General features: G+C 46.1%; 1 protein-coding gene across 1 annotated transcript in view; it reads right to left on the reverse strand.

Annotated features, from left to right (window-relative positions):
* Positions 1 to 16,142, reverse strand: part of LOC129854469 (TOX high mobility group box family member 3-like) — a 68,615-nt gene that overhangs the window by 24,244 nt on the left and 28,229 nt on the right. Inside the window, exon 2 of the mRNA XM_055921538.1 lies at positions 5,233 to 5,286. Coding sequence (XP_055777513.1) covers positions 5,233 to 5,286 — 54 coding nt within the window. The remainder of the gene's footprint in view (positions 1 to 5,232; positions 5,287 to 16,142) is intronic.

Below are 16,142 nucleotides of genomic sequence, written 5' to 3' on the forward strand. Positions count from 1 at the left end.
TCAACTAGCCTACCTGGTTAAATAAAGGTGATATATATATATTTTTAAATCCTCAGGGGGGAGAGGTGCCAGACTAGAAGTGCCTGTCTGCCTGCCTGCCTGCCTGGATGGCTGGTGGAGCCCAGAGAGTAACACACTGTTACAGCATTGCAGCATTACTGCCTGGTGTCACTTCACATAAAGCCTGGCTAATTCTGCACCAGGAGCAGTTTAGAGTCGCTCTGATCTCAGACTAAGAGATGCACAATCCACTTCCTTCACATCAGCAGCCTGGTTATCCATTTAAATTGTTATGAAAGCTCAGCACAGCCAAATGCCAAGCAAACCAGATGCTGGCTTCATGTTTGTGTGTGTGTATCCATGTCGGTCACTGTGTGTGTGTGTGTGTGTGTGTGTGTGTGTGTGTGTGTGTGTGTGTGTGTGTGTGTGTGTGTGTGTGTGTGTGTGTGTGTGTGTGTGTGTGTGTGTGTGTGTGTGTGTGTGTGTGTGTGTGTGTGTGTGTGTGTGTGTGTGTGCGATGTGTGCGTGCATGTGTGACGGGTCGTTCCATGGGCAGGCGGAGGGTCCGATGGCATAGGGGGCAGAGCAGGGCTTGTAAGAGGGAGCTGAGGCCAGACCAGAGCAATCCAACATGTCTGGGCAGATGTATAGGGAATCTCCCAGGCAGCCACAGAGCCCCAGTGTTGTATGATATAGTGTGTTGTTAATACACAGGCAGCATTACGTGCATGGTGAAAAGGCCATTAGATGTATGACAAACACATTGGCTCACTGCTAAAGTGTTGACTATTGGAGCTAACAGGCAAGGATTATTAAAATGTTCAGGAAAAGCATGAGACAATTAATGGTTGAGTTTCACATTTTATTTATTTATTTATTTACCGTTATTTTACCAGGTAAGTTGACTGAGAACACATTCTCATTTGCAGCAACGACCTGGGGAATAGTTACAGGGGAGAGGAGGGGGATGAATGAGCCAATTGTAAACTGGGGATTATTAGGTGACCATGATGGTTTGAGGGCCAGATTGGGAATTTAGCCAGGACACCGGGGTTAACACCCCTACTCTTACGATAAGTGCCATGGGATCTTTAATGACCTCAGAGAGTCAGGACACCCGTTTAACGTCCCATCCGAAAGACGGCACCCTACACAGGGCAGTGTCCCCAATCACTGCCCTGGGGCATTGGGATATTTTTTAGACCAGAGGAAAGAGTGCCTCCTACTGGCCCTCCAACACCACTTCCAGCAGCATCTGGTCTCCCATCCAGGGACTGACCAGGACCAACCCTGCTTAGCTTCAGAAGCAAGCCAGTAGTGGTATGCAGGGTGGTATGCTGCTGGCAATGATCTGATGTGTTTCTGTGAACCATCGATGACTCCACTCTCTCTCATATTCCTTCTATCTAGAACATGTATGGTGTTCTCACTCCCAATATCGAAGACAGCAGCAAGAAAAAGCTTTTGAGGCAATATCGCCAGCCTTTCAATAAACTTCTGTAATCCAATTCACTGATGCAATAACCAAGACTTGTTAAAGGCAGAGCCATGCAATTACTGAATATAATAGGCCCCGGGATCAATAAAGCCAGGATTGAGACTCCAGTTTCCAACATCTAGAGAGGCAGAGGAGCATAAAGCTACTCAAATGATAACATCACAGTGGGCCCGTAATCAACATTTCAAATTTGTAACCATCTCGAATCCATTTCTACATAGATCATTACTCCTGTCTAATTTGATTGGAAGGGAGAAGTGATATCCACCGCTGAGTGGAATTGAATCTCGGTGTACAGTATCATACTCTCTAAGGAGAGCAGTCAATTCTCCCTGTTAGGATGGGTGTTTTAACAGGAGCACACCAAGGTCATCTTATCTCATTCTGTAAGTGCAGAAGGTAATAACACACCAGCCATCTACAGTAAATAGCCAATGTTATTTTATCTTTTGCATATGACGTTTTGGTTGATTTTGATACACCAGCCATCTACATATCCAACGTTATTTTATCTATTGGATAAGCATATTGGTTTATTTTGATACACTAGTCATCTAAGTATCTAATATTGTTTTATCTATTGGATAATCATATTGGTTTATTTTGATACACTAGTCATCTAAGTATCTAATATTGTTTTATCTATTTGAATAAGCATATTGGCTAATTTAAAGATGTTCTCTGAGTTTGAGTATACCAGTGAGTAAATAGCCAGTAGTGTTTGTGTAGAGATGACTCAGTGTTCTGTATTATACAAGAGTTGCAAGAGAACTGGATGTTTTTTTTTACAATTACCGTTAGCCTCAATTGTCTATGGAGAATGCAGTTGTATATATTTAGCTGCTGTCAAAGTCACTCATTCATCAAGGAGCCAGATCCATTTTGGCTGGTGCTGGTACAGAAGCCTTCCCTTCCAGTGCACCCAGAGCCAAGGCCTGTCACATTAACTTGATTAATACAGCGTTACAGTAGAGAGAAATCTCATTTTAGTGTGAAATTACACAACTCAAAGTGGAAAGTCACTTAAATTTCTCCTCAGTTCAGGTTACAAGAAACAATACTTCACACACTCCAATCCTTTTTTCATTAGAAAAAAATAATAATCTGTGCTCTGTCTGTGGTTACACTCAGACATATTTTTCTATATCTCTACACACACACACACACACACACACACACACACACACACACACACACACACACACACGTGGGCTGAAGTACAATGCCATGTGGGCTGAAGTACAATGCCATCTGCGCCGTAACACTGGAAACAGTTGCTCCTTTTGATCAAATGCAAATGAGCTGTTTGGCTGTTCTATCAACTCTCCTGCCTTCCCCCTACCACCAGCCCCCACCCAGCCAGTCCAGCCACACTGGGCTTTCACAGCTTGGGCTGAACGATCTCTGAACAACTTGTGATGGTGTGGCCTCCACTCGCCTCACCACAGAGGGCCTCAGCCATAGAAGTAGAGTAACTAGAGTAACTAAAGAGAGTAACTAGAAAAGCCCCTTTGACCATGGCACATTGAGTTGCATGAGGATGCAGGTTCTAGTAATTATATTTCTTTGGCCTCAGCAGCCCCTGGACATGGAGGATGGATGCACCCAGTTTTAGCAAATGTGTTGGCAAATGAAACATCTCCCTATAAGACTCTATTAATTAAAGCTTTGTAGTTGGGTTAGTCTGTGCAGTCCCTGCTGTACTGTAACTGCTTGACTGAGTAGCATCACCATTGAGCTAATGAGTTAAGAAACTATAGCTTTCTCAACCATGGAGAGAGATGTGATGTGTAACATTACAAAGGAATCTGTTTTCCTCTTCTCTATGGCAATACTGTGGTTGCTTGGTACATGGTTGAGAGAGCAGGCTAGATCAGTCTCTCTCTCTCAGCACCCTGGTACACTAAACAGTATGAGGTTGCCCTGTTTTGAACTACTGTGGATGGATGATGGGTATTTTTGGTGCACTTTGCCCTAATGACAGGGCAGGAGAGAGGGTGGAGGTCGACTACACTGGTATATTTAGCACACTGTCGAATCCTCAGTCACCAACACTCAGAGGGACATGAAATGTGAGTTCGGCAGCTCATCAGAAGTAGTCACAAACCTTCTCTACGTGTCCTTACCATAACATACACAGATCATTCAGACACTTCTAAAGTCATGCCACATGACATTCAAGGCATTGGAACAGCAAGGCAAGACAGAGAGTGGTTTTGTGAGTGATGGCACATGTTTCTCCTCAGGCTCCTTGATCATGTCTTGGAACACGAGGGAAAAAGGGTGTTTACATCCCTAACTTTCTGACACCTCACCTTGGCTTGCTGAGTCCTGTCAAGCTAGACACATCACAAGGCTTTCAGAAGAGAGGGCTCTATATTGAACTTGACTAATCTTACTATCAATCTATGCAGGGTCTTGCTTTAGTATGAAGCAATTTAACAGCAATACAACAAAGCCTTACTCGATGTTAAAAACAATTGTAGTCTATAATTTACTATAGCTTGTATGCCGGTCCACTGTCGGACAAATAGTAGTTGTTATCTTTGACATCTGATTCATTGACTTCCCTACATCTCCATTATTGGCCTTGACATGATCAGAACGTAGAGAAGGGATCAGAGCGTGGAGAAGGGATCAGAGCGTGGAGAAGGGATCAGAGCGTGGAGAAGGGATCAGAGCGTGGAGAAGAGATCAGAACGTGGAGAAGGGATCAGAGCGTGGAGAAGGGATCAGAGCGTGGAGAAGGGATCAGAACGTGGAGAAGGGATCAGAACGTGGAGAAGGGATCAGAGCGTGGAGAAGGGATCAGAGCGTGGAGAAGGGATCAGAGCGTGGAGAAGGGATCAGAACGTGGAGAAGAGATCAGAACGTGGAGAAGGGATCAGAACGTGGAGAAGAGATCAGAACGTGGAGAAGCGATCAGAGCGTGGAGAAGGGATCAGAGCGTGGAGAAGGAATCAGAGCGTGGAGAAGGGATCAGAACGTGGAGAAGAGATCAGAAAGTGGAGAAGGGATCAGAACGTGGAGAAGGGATCAGAACGTGGAGAAGGGATCAGAGCGTGGAGAAGAGATCAGAACGTAGAGAAGGGATCAGAACGTGGAGAAGGGATCAGAGCGTGGAGAAGGGATCAGAGCGTGGAGAAGGGATCAGAATGTGGAGAAGGGATCAGAACGTGGAGAAGGGATCAGAACGTGGAGAAGGGATCAGAGCGTGGAGAAGCGATCAGAGCGTGGAGAAGAGATCAGAGCGTGGAGAAGCGATCAGAGCGTGGAGAAGAGATCAGAGCGTAGAGAAGCGATCAGAGCGTGGAGAAGCGATCAGAGCGTGGAGAAGAGATCAGAACGTGGAGAAGGGATCAGAACGTGGAGAAGGGATCAGAGCGTGGAGAAGAGATCAGAACGTGGAGAAGGGATCAGAACGTGGAGAAGAGATCAGAGCGTGGAGAAGCGATCAGAGCGTGGAGAAGAGATCAGAACGTGGAGAAGGGATCAGAACGTGGAGAAGGGATCAGAGCGTGGAGAAGAGATCAGAACGTGGAGAAGGGATCAGAACGTGGAGAAGAGATCAGAGCGTGGAGAAGGGATCAGAGCGTGGAGAAGGGATAGTTGAGGACAGTGGAAAAGGGATAGTTTGAGGAAAGTGGAGAAGGGATAGTTGAGGAAAGTGGAGAAGGGATAGTTGAGGAAAGTGGAGAAGGGATAGTTGAGGAAAGTGGAGAAGGGATACTTACATCACCACCACCAGCGACATCTGCCATGTTCATGTAGTTGTTGTTGTTGGCAAACTGCAAGAGAAGAGAACAGATCATCATTATACCTCTGGCCTCGTACCAAGATGATGTCAAATCAGTGTCACAGAGATATTTCCTTTCACATATCCATTCAATTAGTGTCACTTGAGTTTATGTTTTTCACGTTCAGGTGTTGAGTTTAGTCCTAGTTGTTTCTGCTTGGGTGACATTGCTCTATTGTCACATAGTAGAAATATGTCTTTCGAGAGGCTGTAGCCAATTCACTGCAAGGTAATGAAAATCTGGGCTGGCTATTCATGCCTTATGGGATGGTAATTAAGCATGGGTTTGCATCACAAAGCAAAGTATCAAGATGCTCTGGCAGGTTATTAACTTCAAGGAACCCAAGGGAGGAGGATGCTGCCAAGGAACTAAAACAAGATGGTGGGAGAGTACCAATAGGACATGGAGCGGTTGTGGTTTTTTGGATTGGTGAAAGGCAAGCATGAGTGGAGGGGGTAAGTGTAGCTAGATGAGCTATCAAAAAATGTGTCCTTTAGTTTAGTTAAGAAATAGCAACAGCGCTGTGTTTTGCGTTCATGACGAGCCCCCTAAACCCACACACACAGCCCTCTTAGCAAAATGGCTGCCACTTCCTTTCTTCGGATACACAAGCGTGCTGACAGGTAGGAACAATGGGACACAGAATGAAGAATTATGCACTAGCAGCTGGGCCCTAGAGCACAATGCACCTCTCTGTGACCAGGCTAGAGCAGCAGCACAAACCCCAGCCTACACCGGGCAGGGAGGAAGAGGGGAAGAAGTTTGTGTCTTCATGAGTCCTCCCTTTGTGAGACACTTTCTCCATTTGCACAAAGCACTGGAATAATCTCCTTTTGTGTATTTATTTCAAAGTCATTCTAGTGAAACATTATGAATGTGGAACAACTCAAATATAGAGGGAGAGAAAAAATGGTTTCTTATCTTAAGCGGAAGCCAAACAATAGTGGAAACAAATTAAGATCAGAGCGAGATGAGAAGTGCATTAATTTATTTTCCACTCCTTAGTTTTTTTCTCCCCTCGTATTCTTGTGAGTGGTTAGTATGCGAATGTAATTACCGAAAGAACTGCGGCTAATCAACTACGAATGGTATCCATTAATTAGCCTATGCCTTGGAGAGAGAGCGTGTAGAATCAGCAGCAATGTTAACAGTGTAATGCACCAATGAGAAGGGAAGCCACAAGCCCCACTAGCAGTTGGCAAAGCAGGTGCTTTGATACATTCAACACAACCCGTTTGTAGACCCCTTTATCTGGAGCTGTCCCACTGAACTGCATCTGAGCACGGGGGTTCACACACACACACACACACACACACACACACACACACACACACACACACACACACACACACACACACACACACACACACACACACACACACACACACACACACACACACACACACACACACACACACACGCCACAGAGAGTTGCAGATAACCTCAACTGAAACCTCTGTCAATAAGGAGCTGTCCTCCCTTCCCCCTTCTGTACTTTCAGACCTGACATGGCCAGGGTACATCAGGCATTCTGAGAAGCACACACAGACACGGACACACACACACACACACACACACACACACACACACACACATCTGGCATTCTGAGCAGCACTCGGCTAGTAATTAACCTCAACGCAGCCTGGGCTTATCTGTGAAGTGTTACACTGTCCCCTTCTTCTTTTAGATTACAAATTGAAGCCTCAGAGATATCTCTCTCTATTGAAACACAGGCAACATTGTGTTGATGTGGAGAGAGATAGGAGGGTTTTGTGTAGTGCTACCTCTGTTCCTAACCCCCCTGGTTTTTTTCTGGTGAGTGAGACGTTAGGGGGTGAACAAACAATAGCTCTAAAACCAAGCGAACTCTGAACATTGTGGGAAATTGAGAGAGAACATAAGGATCTAAGAAGGTGAATACATCATTTTGTTGTTATTGTGGGCTTTCTAATGGCAAGAACTGATGCGGAGGTAGGCTATGTCTTCACAGAGCATGCAGGTAGATTTGATTGTGTTGGTTGTCAGTGTTTAGTTATTCATTAATGTCATCAACATCCAACCGTTTCCCAATGCAATTACTACCTGCAACATACAGATGTAGGATCTTAATTTGATCACTCTTTTGATGCTGAATATTTTTCTGTGCCGAAGAAAATGCAGATGAGCTTCGTGATATACACAAATTCACTGAAAACCCGCACTAACACGTGGTTATATTAACAGTATTCCACTTTTCATGTAGCCTCATTTTGACCAGCTAATAGCCTAACCACCGATCAAGTAACATTATGGACTAAACATTAAAATCCTGTTGCACAGGATTATTTTGCTGTGACAATACAGGTCAAATTAAGATCTGTAAACTACCGCTTCTGTGGTGTGTGCTCCCAACACATGGTGAATTTATACCTCAATAACACAAGCACCACGCTCTAAGGTGAGACAATAGGAAAACAACCAACAACAATTGATGCTGGCCTGAGTTCCAGTAATTTAGTTTCAGTGAAAACACTGCAATAAGGAAAGGCCATTAATTAGTATTGTGAAACTCTTAAGGAAGACTGCCCCATTTCCATGAGGTGTGTAACGGCAGATTTCCTCCACTTCGTCAGAAGAGGAGGTGTAGGGATCGGACCAAAACGCAGAGTGGAAAGTGTCCATGTTTTATTCACAATAAACTGAACACTACACAAAATAAAATAACAAAAGATAATCTAACCGAACAACAGTCCCGTGTGGCACGAACACAGACACGAAATACAAACACCCACAAAACACACGTGAACCCCGGCTGCCTAAGTATGATTCTCAATCAGGGACAACGATTGACAGCTGCTTCTGATTGAGAATCATACCAGGCCGAACGCACAAAACCCCAACATAGAAAACAACACAGAGACGGCTCTGGCGGATCCTGGCTGGCTGACGGCACTGGCGGATCCTGGCTGGCTGACGGCACTGGCGGATCCTGGCTGGCTGACGGCACTGGCGGATCCTGGCTGGCGGACGGCACTGGCTGCTCCTGTCTGGCGGACGGCACTGGCTGCTCCTGTCTGGCGGACGGCACTGGCTGCTCCTGTCTGGCGGACGGCTCTGGCTGCTCCTGTCTGGCGGACGGCTCTGGCGGCTCGGGACAGACGGGCAGCTCTGACGGCTCGGGACAGACGGGCAGCTCTGACGGCTCGGGACAGACGGACAGCTCTGACGGCTCGGGACAGACGGGCAGCTCTGACGGCTCGGGACAGACGGGCGGCTCTGACGGCTCGGGACAGACGGCGGCTCTGACGGCTCGGGACAGACGGGCGGCTCAGCTGGGCAGGCAGGAAGCTCAGACAGCGCTGGGCAGGCAGGCAGCTCAGACAGCGCTGGGCAGGCAGGCAGCTCAGACAGCGCTGGGCAGGCAGGCCGCTCAGACAACGCTGGGCAGATGAGAGCAACTGGAGAGAGAACCCGGAGCGACAGCCTGGTACGGGGGGCTGCCACCGGAGGACTGGTACGTGGAGGAGGACACGCGCTCTTGAGCATCGAGCCTGCCCAACCTTACCAGGTTGAATGGTCCCCGTAGCCCTGCCAGTGCGGCGAGGTGGAATAGCCCGCACTGGGCTATGCTGGCGAACCGGGGACACCATTTGTAAGGCTGGTGCCATGTACGCCGGCCCGAGGAGACGCACTGGAGGCCAGATGCGTTGGGCCGGCTTCATGACACCCGGCTCGATGCCCAACCTAGCCCTACCAGTGCGGCGAGGTGGAATAGCCCGCACTGGGCTAAGCACGCGTACTAGGGACACCGTGCGCTCCACCGCATAACACGGTGTCTGACCAGTACGACGCCCCGTCTCACTCCACGGTAAGCACGGGGAGTTGGCTCAGGTCTCCTACCCGGCTTTGCCACACTCTGCGTGTGCCCCCCCCCCCCCCCAAGAAATGTTTGGGTCTGACTCTCGGGCTCCCAACCGCGTCGCCGCGCTGCCTCCTCATACCAGCGCCTCTCTGCCTTCGCTGCCTCCAACTCCGCCTTGGGACGGCGATATTCCCCTGGCTGAGCCCAGGGTCCTTTGCCGCCCAGGATCTCTTCCCAAGTCCAGGAGTCCTGGGTTTTTGGCCGCTGATGCTGTTGCTGCCCTTTTCCACTCCGCTTGGTCCTTTGGTGGTGGGTGTTTCTGTAACGGCAGATTTCCGCCACTTCGTCAGAAGAGGAGGTGTAGGGATCGGACCAAAATGCAGAGTGGAAAGTGTCCATGTTTTATTCACAATAAACTGAACACTACACAAAATAAAATAACCGAACAACAGTCCCGTGTGGCACGAACACTGACACGAAATACAAACACCCACAAAACACACGTGAACCCCGGCTGCCTAAGTATGATTCTCAATCAGGGACAACGATTGACAGCTGCCTCTGATTGAGAATCATACCAGGCCGAACGCACAAAACCCCAACATAGAAAACAACACATAGACAACCCACCCAACTCACGCCCTGACCATACTAAATAAATACAAAACAAGAGAAAACAGGTCAGGAACGTGACAAGGTGTGTTTTATTGTGCTTCCAGTTCCAGGGCACATTGGGTACACGTCCAACTCTCCTCTGAGAACTAGGCAGTATCCTAAATGGCACTCTATGCCCTATGTAGTGCACTACTTTTGGACCCTGGTCAAGAGCAGTGCACTATACAATGAATAGGGTGCCATTTGGGACACATCCTAGTCTCTCACCAACACCATTGGAAATGGTCCCCAGCCACCAGTATCAATCTTGACCATTAAGAGCTCTACCCTACCGTGGCAGTCGCTTGGCCACATCCTCAGTGGACAGGGAGTAGCAACACGATCGGATCTTGTTATTGTTATATTGTTGCTCCCATTTCATTTGGTGGAACGCCGGCGTTTAATGTTCATGTTTCACGGCCGGCTCTGATTGAGTCAAATGCCAGATGAAATTAAGTGTGATTGGAAGGACTGTGCAGCTGACGGCAGAGCCTGCACTAAAATGGGTCAGAGCAGACAATAAGCACTCTGTAATTAAAATGATGAGATGAGCAGGATGGATGAACAAACTCTGCCTGCTACAGCCCTCGTTAGGACAAAACCAAACCACTCTATGTTACACAGGAAGCTTTTTGGCAGCAGTGAAATCTGCCACTGGTGGAACTAAGATTGTCTGGGGTATTATCACCTGAACATGACAGTAAATGTTACAGAAATGTTATCATGGGGTGTTCTTACAGGAACCAGGGAACTGGGGGTGAAAAATCTGTAGGAACATAAGAGCACAGCAGCAACAGGCCAGGCAAACCTGTTACTAAGCATTAGACAGCCCTGCACATTCAAGCTCCAAGCTCAGCATGTTTGATAAACAAGTGATGTCTCTCTTTCCCTCTCCCAATCTCTCTCTCACTCTCTCTATCTCCTATAGGCTCTATCTGGCAGAGGGGAACAAGCAGCAGTAGAGTAGAGTAGAGCTTTAAAATATCCTTGGGATAGAAGGCTTTTATTAACAGAGTGGATCCATGGCCAAAGGAGCTCTGTGTAACACGAGCCTCGACGGTGTGAGAGAGACAGAAACGGCAGAGAAAACACACTGACTGACCAGCCATCTACCTAGTGTTTTCACTCCCAGCCACTTCCTCTCTATCTGCACTAGCAGAACATTTCTTTCTTAAATAAATGTTTCAGAGAAAAGAGAATTAAAGAGCTTACATGATCCTGATCCTGCCGTGAAAAGACTAAATGCTGTACTGTCGGGGAAAACACTCAGAGACAGAAAAGCATGAAGCTTTCCTCACAGTGAATCAGATGAAGAGATTCATTTAATTTCTCTCTGTGTTTTGAGAAGGGAAAGAATATTATAGTGCTATGATGAGCTCTTGTGAGAGCTGGAAGAGGAGGAGGGGAGATGGTGGCTCTTTACATCTTCATTTGCTGAGATGCATTTGCTTTCTCCATGTAATGTAAATACCATAGTAGTTCATCGGTTTGTTTTTATTTGGAAAGACTTTCCACCCAATAACTTGTATTAGGATCTTTTCTTCACATTTTCCTGCATGCATATATATTTCCAAACTGATATTCTGCCAATAGTCTATCCACAAGCAGGTACATTTGATAACCCTTGTAAAGCCATTGTATGACTGATAATATTGTGTCATTTCAAAACTAGATTTCCAACCTGCCAGGATCTTATAACCGTAGTTCAAGAATATTTGTATGAAAATATGTCAGGTGGGAAATAAGCTGTTAGCAGGTATTATACCAAACACAATATTACACCAGTATGACCCCATCTAACCTCCAGTATGAGGTAGGAACCAAATGGATCAAATCAAATTTTATTTGTCACATGTGCCGAACAACCTTTACAGTGCTTACTTACTAGCCCTTAACCAACAACGCAGTTTTAAGAAAATACCTACAAAAATAATTAAGTAAGAGATAGGAATAACAAATAATTCAAGAGCAGCAGTAAATAACAATAGCGAGGCTATATACAGGGGGTACCGGTACAGAGTCAATGTGCGTGGGCACCGGTGTCGATGTAATTGAGGTAATATGTATATGTAGGTAGAGTTATTAAAGTGACTATGCATAGATAATAACAGAGAGTAGCGGCAGCGTAGAAGAGGGTGGGGAGGGGGGTAATGCAAATAGTCTGGGTAGCCATTTGATTAGCTGTTCAGGAGTCTTATGGCTTGGGGGTAGAATCTGTTTATAAGCCTCTTGGACCTAGACTTGGCGCTCCGGTACCGCTTGCCGTGTTGTACCAGAGAGAACAGTCTATGACTAGGGTGGCTGGAGTCTTTGACAATTTTTAGGGCCTTTCCCTGACACCGGTATAGAGGTTCCTGGTTGGCAGGAAGCTTGGCCCCAGTGATGTACTGGGCCGTGCGGTCGGAGGCCGAGCAGCTGCCATACCAGGCAGTGATGCAACCCATGAGGATGCTCTCGATGGTGCAGCTGTAAAACCTTTTGAGGATCTGAGGACCCATGCCAAATATTTTCAGTCCCCTGAGGGGGATTAGGTTTTGTTGTGCCCTCTTCACAACTGTCTTGGTGTGCTTGGACCATGTTAGTTTGTTGGTGATGTGGACGCCAAGGAATTTGAAGCTCTCAACCTACTCCACTACAGACCAGTCGATGAGAATGGGGGCGTGCTCGGTCCTCCTTTTCCTGTAGTCAATAATCATCTCCTTTGTCTTGATCACGTTAAGGGAGAGGTTGTTGTCCTTGCACCAAACGGTCAGGTCTCTTACCTCCCTAAAGGCTATCTCATTGTTGTCGGTGATCAGGCCTACCACTGTTCTGTCATCAGCAAACTTAATGATGGTGTTGGAGTTGTGCCTGGCCGTGCAGTCATGAGTGAACAGGGAGTACAGGAGGGGGCTGAGCACGCACCCCTGAGGGGCCCCCGTGTTGAGGATCAGAGTGGCGGATGTGTTGCTACCTAACCTTACCACCTGGGGACGGCCCGTCAGGAAGTCCAGGATCCAGTAGCAGAGGGAGGTGTTTAGTCCCAGGGTTCTTAGCTTAGTGATGAGCTTTGAGGGCACAATGGTGTTGAACGCTGAGCTGTAGTCAATGAATAGCATTCTCATATATGTGTTCCTTTTGTCCAGGTGTGAAAGGGCAGTGTGGAGTACAATAGAGATTGCATCATCTGTGGATCTGTTAGTGCGGTATGCAAATTGGAGTGGGTTTAGTGTTTCTGGGATAATGGTGTTTATGTGAGCCATGACCAGCCTTTCAAAGCATTTCATGGCTACAGACGTGAGTGCTACGGGTTGGTAGTCATTTAGGCAGGTTACATTTGTGTTCTTGGGCACAGGGACTATGGTGGTCTGCTTGAAACATGTTGGTATTACAGACTCAGACAGGGAGAGGTTGAAAATGTCAGTGAAGACATTTGCCAGTTGGTCAGCGCATCCTCGGAGTACACGTCCTGGTAATCCGTCTGACTCTGCGTCCTTGTGAATGTTGACCTGTTTAAAGTGTCATATGATGATGCTCATAAATGTGGAGATAAAATAAGACAACTGTTTGGTATAGTCAGCTTGGACTGTTGTGCTGGTTTGGTCAACATACAGTCCAGATTCACAAGAGCATGAACAGAGAGAAAATACTTCATTTTCTAAGAATAAATCAAGTATTTTTTTTCTGCTTAAGTCCTGGACTGCAAAATTCCATACTAAATTTAATACATTACATTTACATTTAAGTCATTTAGCAGACGTTCTTATCCAGAGCGACTTACAAATTGGTGCATTCACCTTATGACATCCACAAAGGGTCTAGAATCTTCCTTTTCCATCTGCACATTAGACTATTCAATTCCAAAGTTGACTCTCATGAATAAATCAAAATGAAATGACCTCACAATAAGTGATTGGCTATGTAAAAAAAAACAATGTCTACTCTGTGATGGACGAGACACAGAATGAGCAGAATATAAGCTACTTAGGTTACACAATACAATCCAAAGCCATCAGTATCAGTCCAAGTATCAGTCCCCACTTGACAGCAGGTAAGCATCTTGGCCGTGTTCCTCCTCCTCACAGAAACACCAAAAACTAATTCAATCAAGAGCAGACATTTGCCAGAAACATATCAGCTGCTGACAAGCAATTTTACAGTTCAACTATGCGCTAAGTAATCACAGCATAGCCTCTGTTCTCCGGGACACAATGCTTATGCTAATGTGTTCTCCAGTCCCGTCATCTCTCTGTAAGAAGGATAAAACATCAGTCAACTTGCAACTACACTACGCCTCCAGTTCAGTCCAGAGTATAACCAGTAATTTGCTCTGTTGTTTTTATTTATTTTAATATTTCCATTAAGATGCCAGCCACTGTAGCTTTGGCCCTTTCATTTAGCAGAAGGGGAGACTAGCAATACAAACGGAACACTTTCCTTTCTGCCCAACCTCCACCAGGCCAGTTGCAGCTTGGGTAAATACCAATCTCTGATTCCCTGGGTCCTCCTCACCAAATACACGCTCATTTACCACCCAATTCAGCGTAAACAGTCTGCAGCTGGACCCTCCTGTGATTATAGGGGCTATTCACCCCCAGCATGCCCCCATACATGCAGTGCCAAGCTGACACATATAGATATATATATTTTCCTCACTATGTGTTCGGCAGTCAATTTGTAAAGCGACTCCAGTGCACAGCGTGTCCACACAGTCAGCTCACAAGCTGTGTTCTGATCTGCAGGAAGAATCGATCCGTAATTCAGTTTAAAGCTAAAATCATTAAATCATCACAGCAGACTGTTCCCTCCCATAAGAACTAACTGACTGCTGGTCCAGGACTACACAAGAAGTAACATGAAAGTGAATTTCTTTCTCTCTGTCTGTCTGTCTCCCATCTTTCCTTCTCTCTCTCATTCTCTCTACCTCTCTCTCTCTGTCCCTTACACTCGCACTCTCTATCTCTCTCTGTCCCTTACCCACTCTCTCTGTCACTTACCCACTCTCTCTGTCCCTTACCCACTCTCTCTGTCCCTTACCCACTCTCTCTGTCCCTTACCCACTCTCTCTGTCCCTTACCCACTCTCTCTGTCCCTTACCCACTCTCTCTGTCCCTTACCCACTCTCTCTGTCCCTTACCCACTCTCTCTGTCCCTTACCCACTCTCTCTGTCCCTTACCCACTCTCTCTGTCCCTTACCTACTATCTCTGTCCCTTACCCACTCTCTCTGTCCCTTACCTACTCTCTCTGTCCCTTACCCACTCTCTCTGTCCCTTACACACTAGGTTTGGGCGGTATCCAGATTTTCATACCGACGATGTGCCATCCCGGAATATTCTGTAATACCGGCAATGAACAAAATCCCACTGAGCCTCTATAATCTGGGGCGGCAGGTAGCCTATTGGTTAGAGCGTTGGGTCAGTACCCGAAAGGTTGTTAGATCGAATCCTCAAGCTGACAAGGTAAAAATCTGCCATTCTGCCTCTAAACAGGGCAATTAACCCACTCTTCCTAGTCTTTCATTATGAATAAGAATTTGTTCTTAACTGACTTGCCTAGTAAAATAAAAAAACATCCAAAGGTTAGCAATACTAACAAGTACATCTGCAGTTGAAGTCGGAAGTTTACATACACCTTAGACAAACACATTTAAACTCAATTTTTCACAATTACTGACATTTAATCCTAGTAAAAATTCCCTGTCTTAGGTCAGTTAGGATCACCACATTGTTTTAAGAATGTCAAATGTCACAATAATAGTAAAGATAATTATTTATTTCAGCTTTGATTTCTTTCATCATGTTCCCAGTGGGTCAGAAGTTTACATACACTCAATTAGTATTTGGTTCCAAAAGCCTTCCAAAAGCTTCCCACAACAAATTGGGTGAATTTTGGTCCTTCCTCCTGACAGAGCTGGTGTAACTGAGTCAGGTTTGTAGGCCTCCTTGCTCGCACAGGCTTTTTCAGTTCTGCCCACACATTTTCTATAGGATTGAGGTCAAGGCTTTGTGATGGCCACTCCAATACCTTGACTTTGTTGTCCTTAATATCTTCTTATGGCTGCAGGGGCAGTATTGAGTAGCTTGGATGAAAGGTGCCCAGAGGTGCCCATAGTAAACTGCCTGCTCCTCAGTCCCAGTTGCAAATATATGCATATTATTATTATATTGGATAGAAAACACTCTGAAGTTTCTAAACCTGTTTGAATGATGTCTGTGAGTATAAGATAATTAATATGGCAGGCAAAAACCTGAGAAGAAATCCAAACAGGAAGTGGTTAAATCTGAGGTTGGTCGATTTTCAACCCAGCCCCTATTGAATACACAGTGGGATATGGATGAGTTTGCACTTCCTACGGCTTCCACTAGATGTCA

The sequence above is a fragment of the Salvelinus fontinalis genome, chromosome 4, assembly GCF_029448725.1.
Source record: "Salvelinus fontinalis isolate EN_2023a chromosome 4, ASM2944872v1, whole genome shotgun sequence".
Taxonomy (NCBI): domain Eukaryota; kingdom Metazoa; phylum Chordata; class Actinopteri; order Salmoniformes; family Salmonidae; genus Salvelinus; species Salvelinus fontinalis.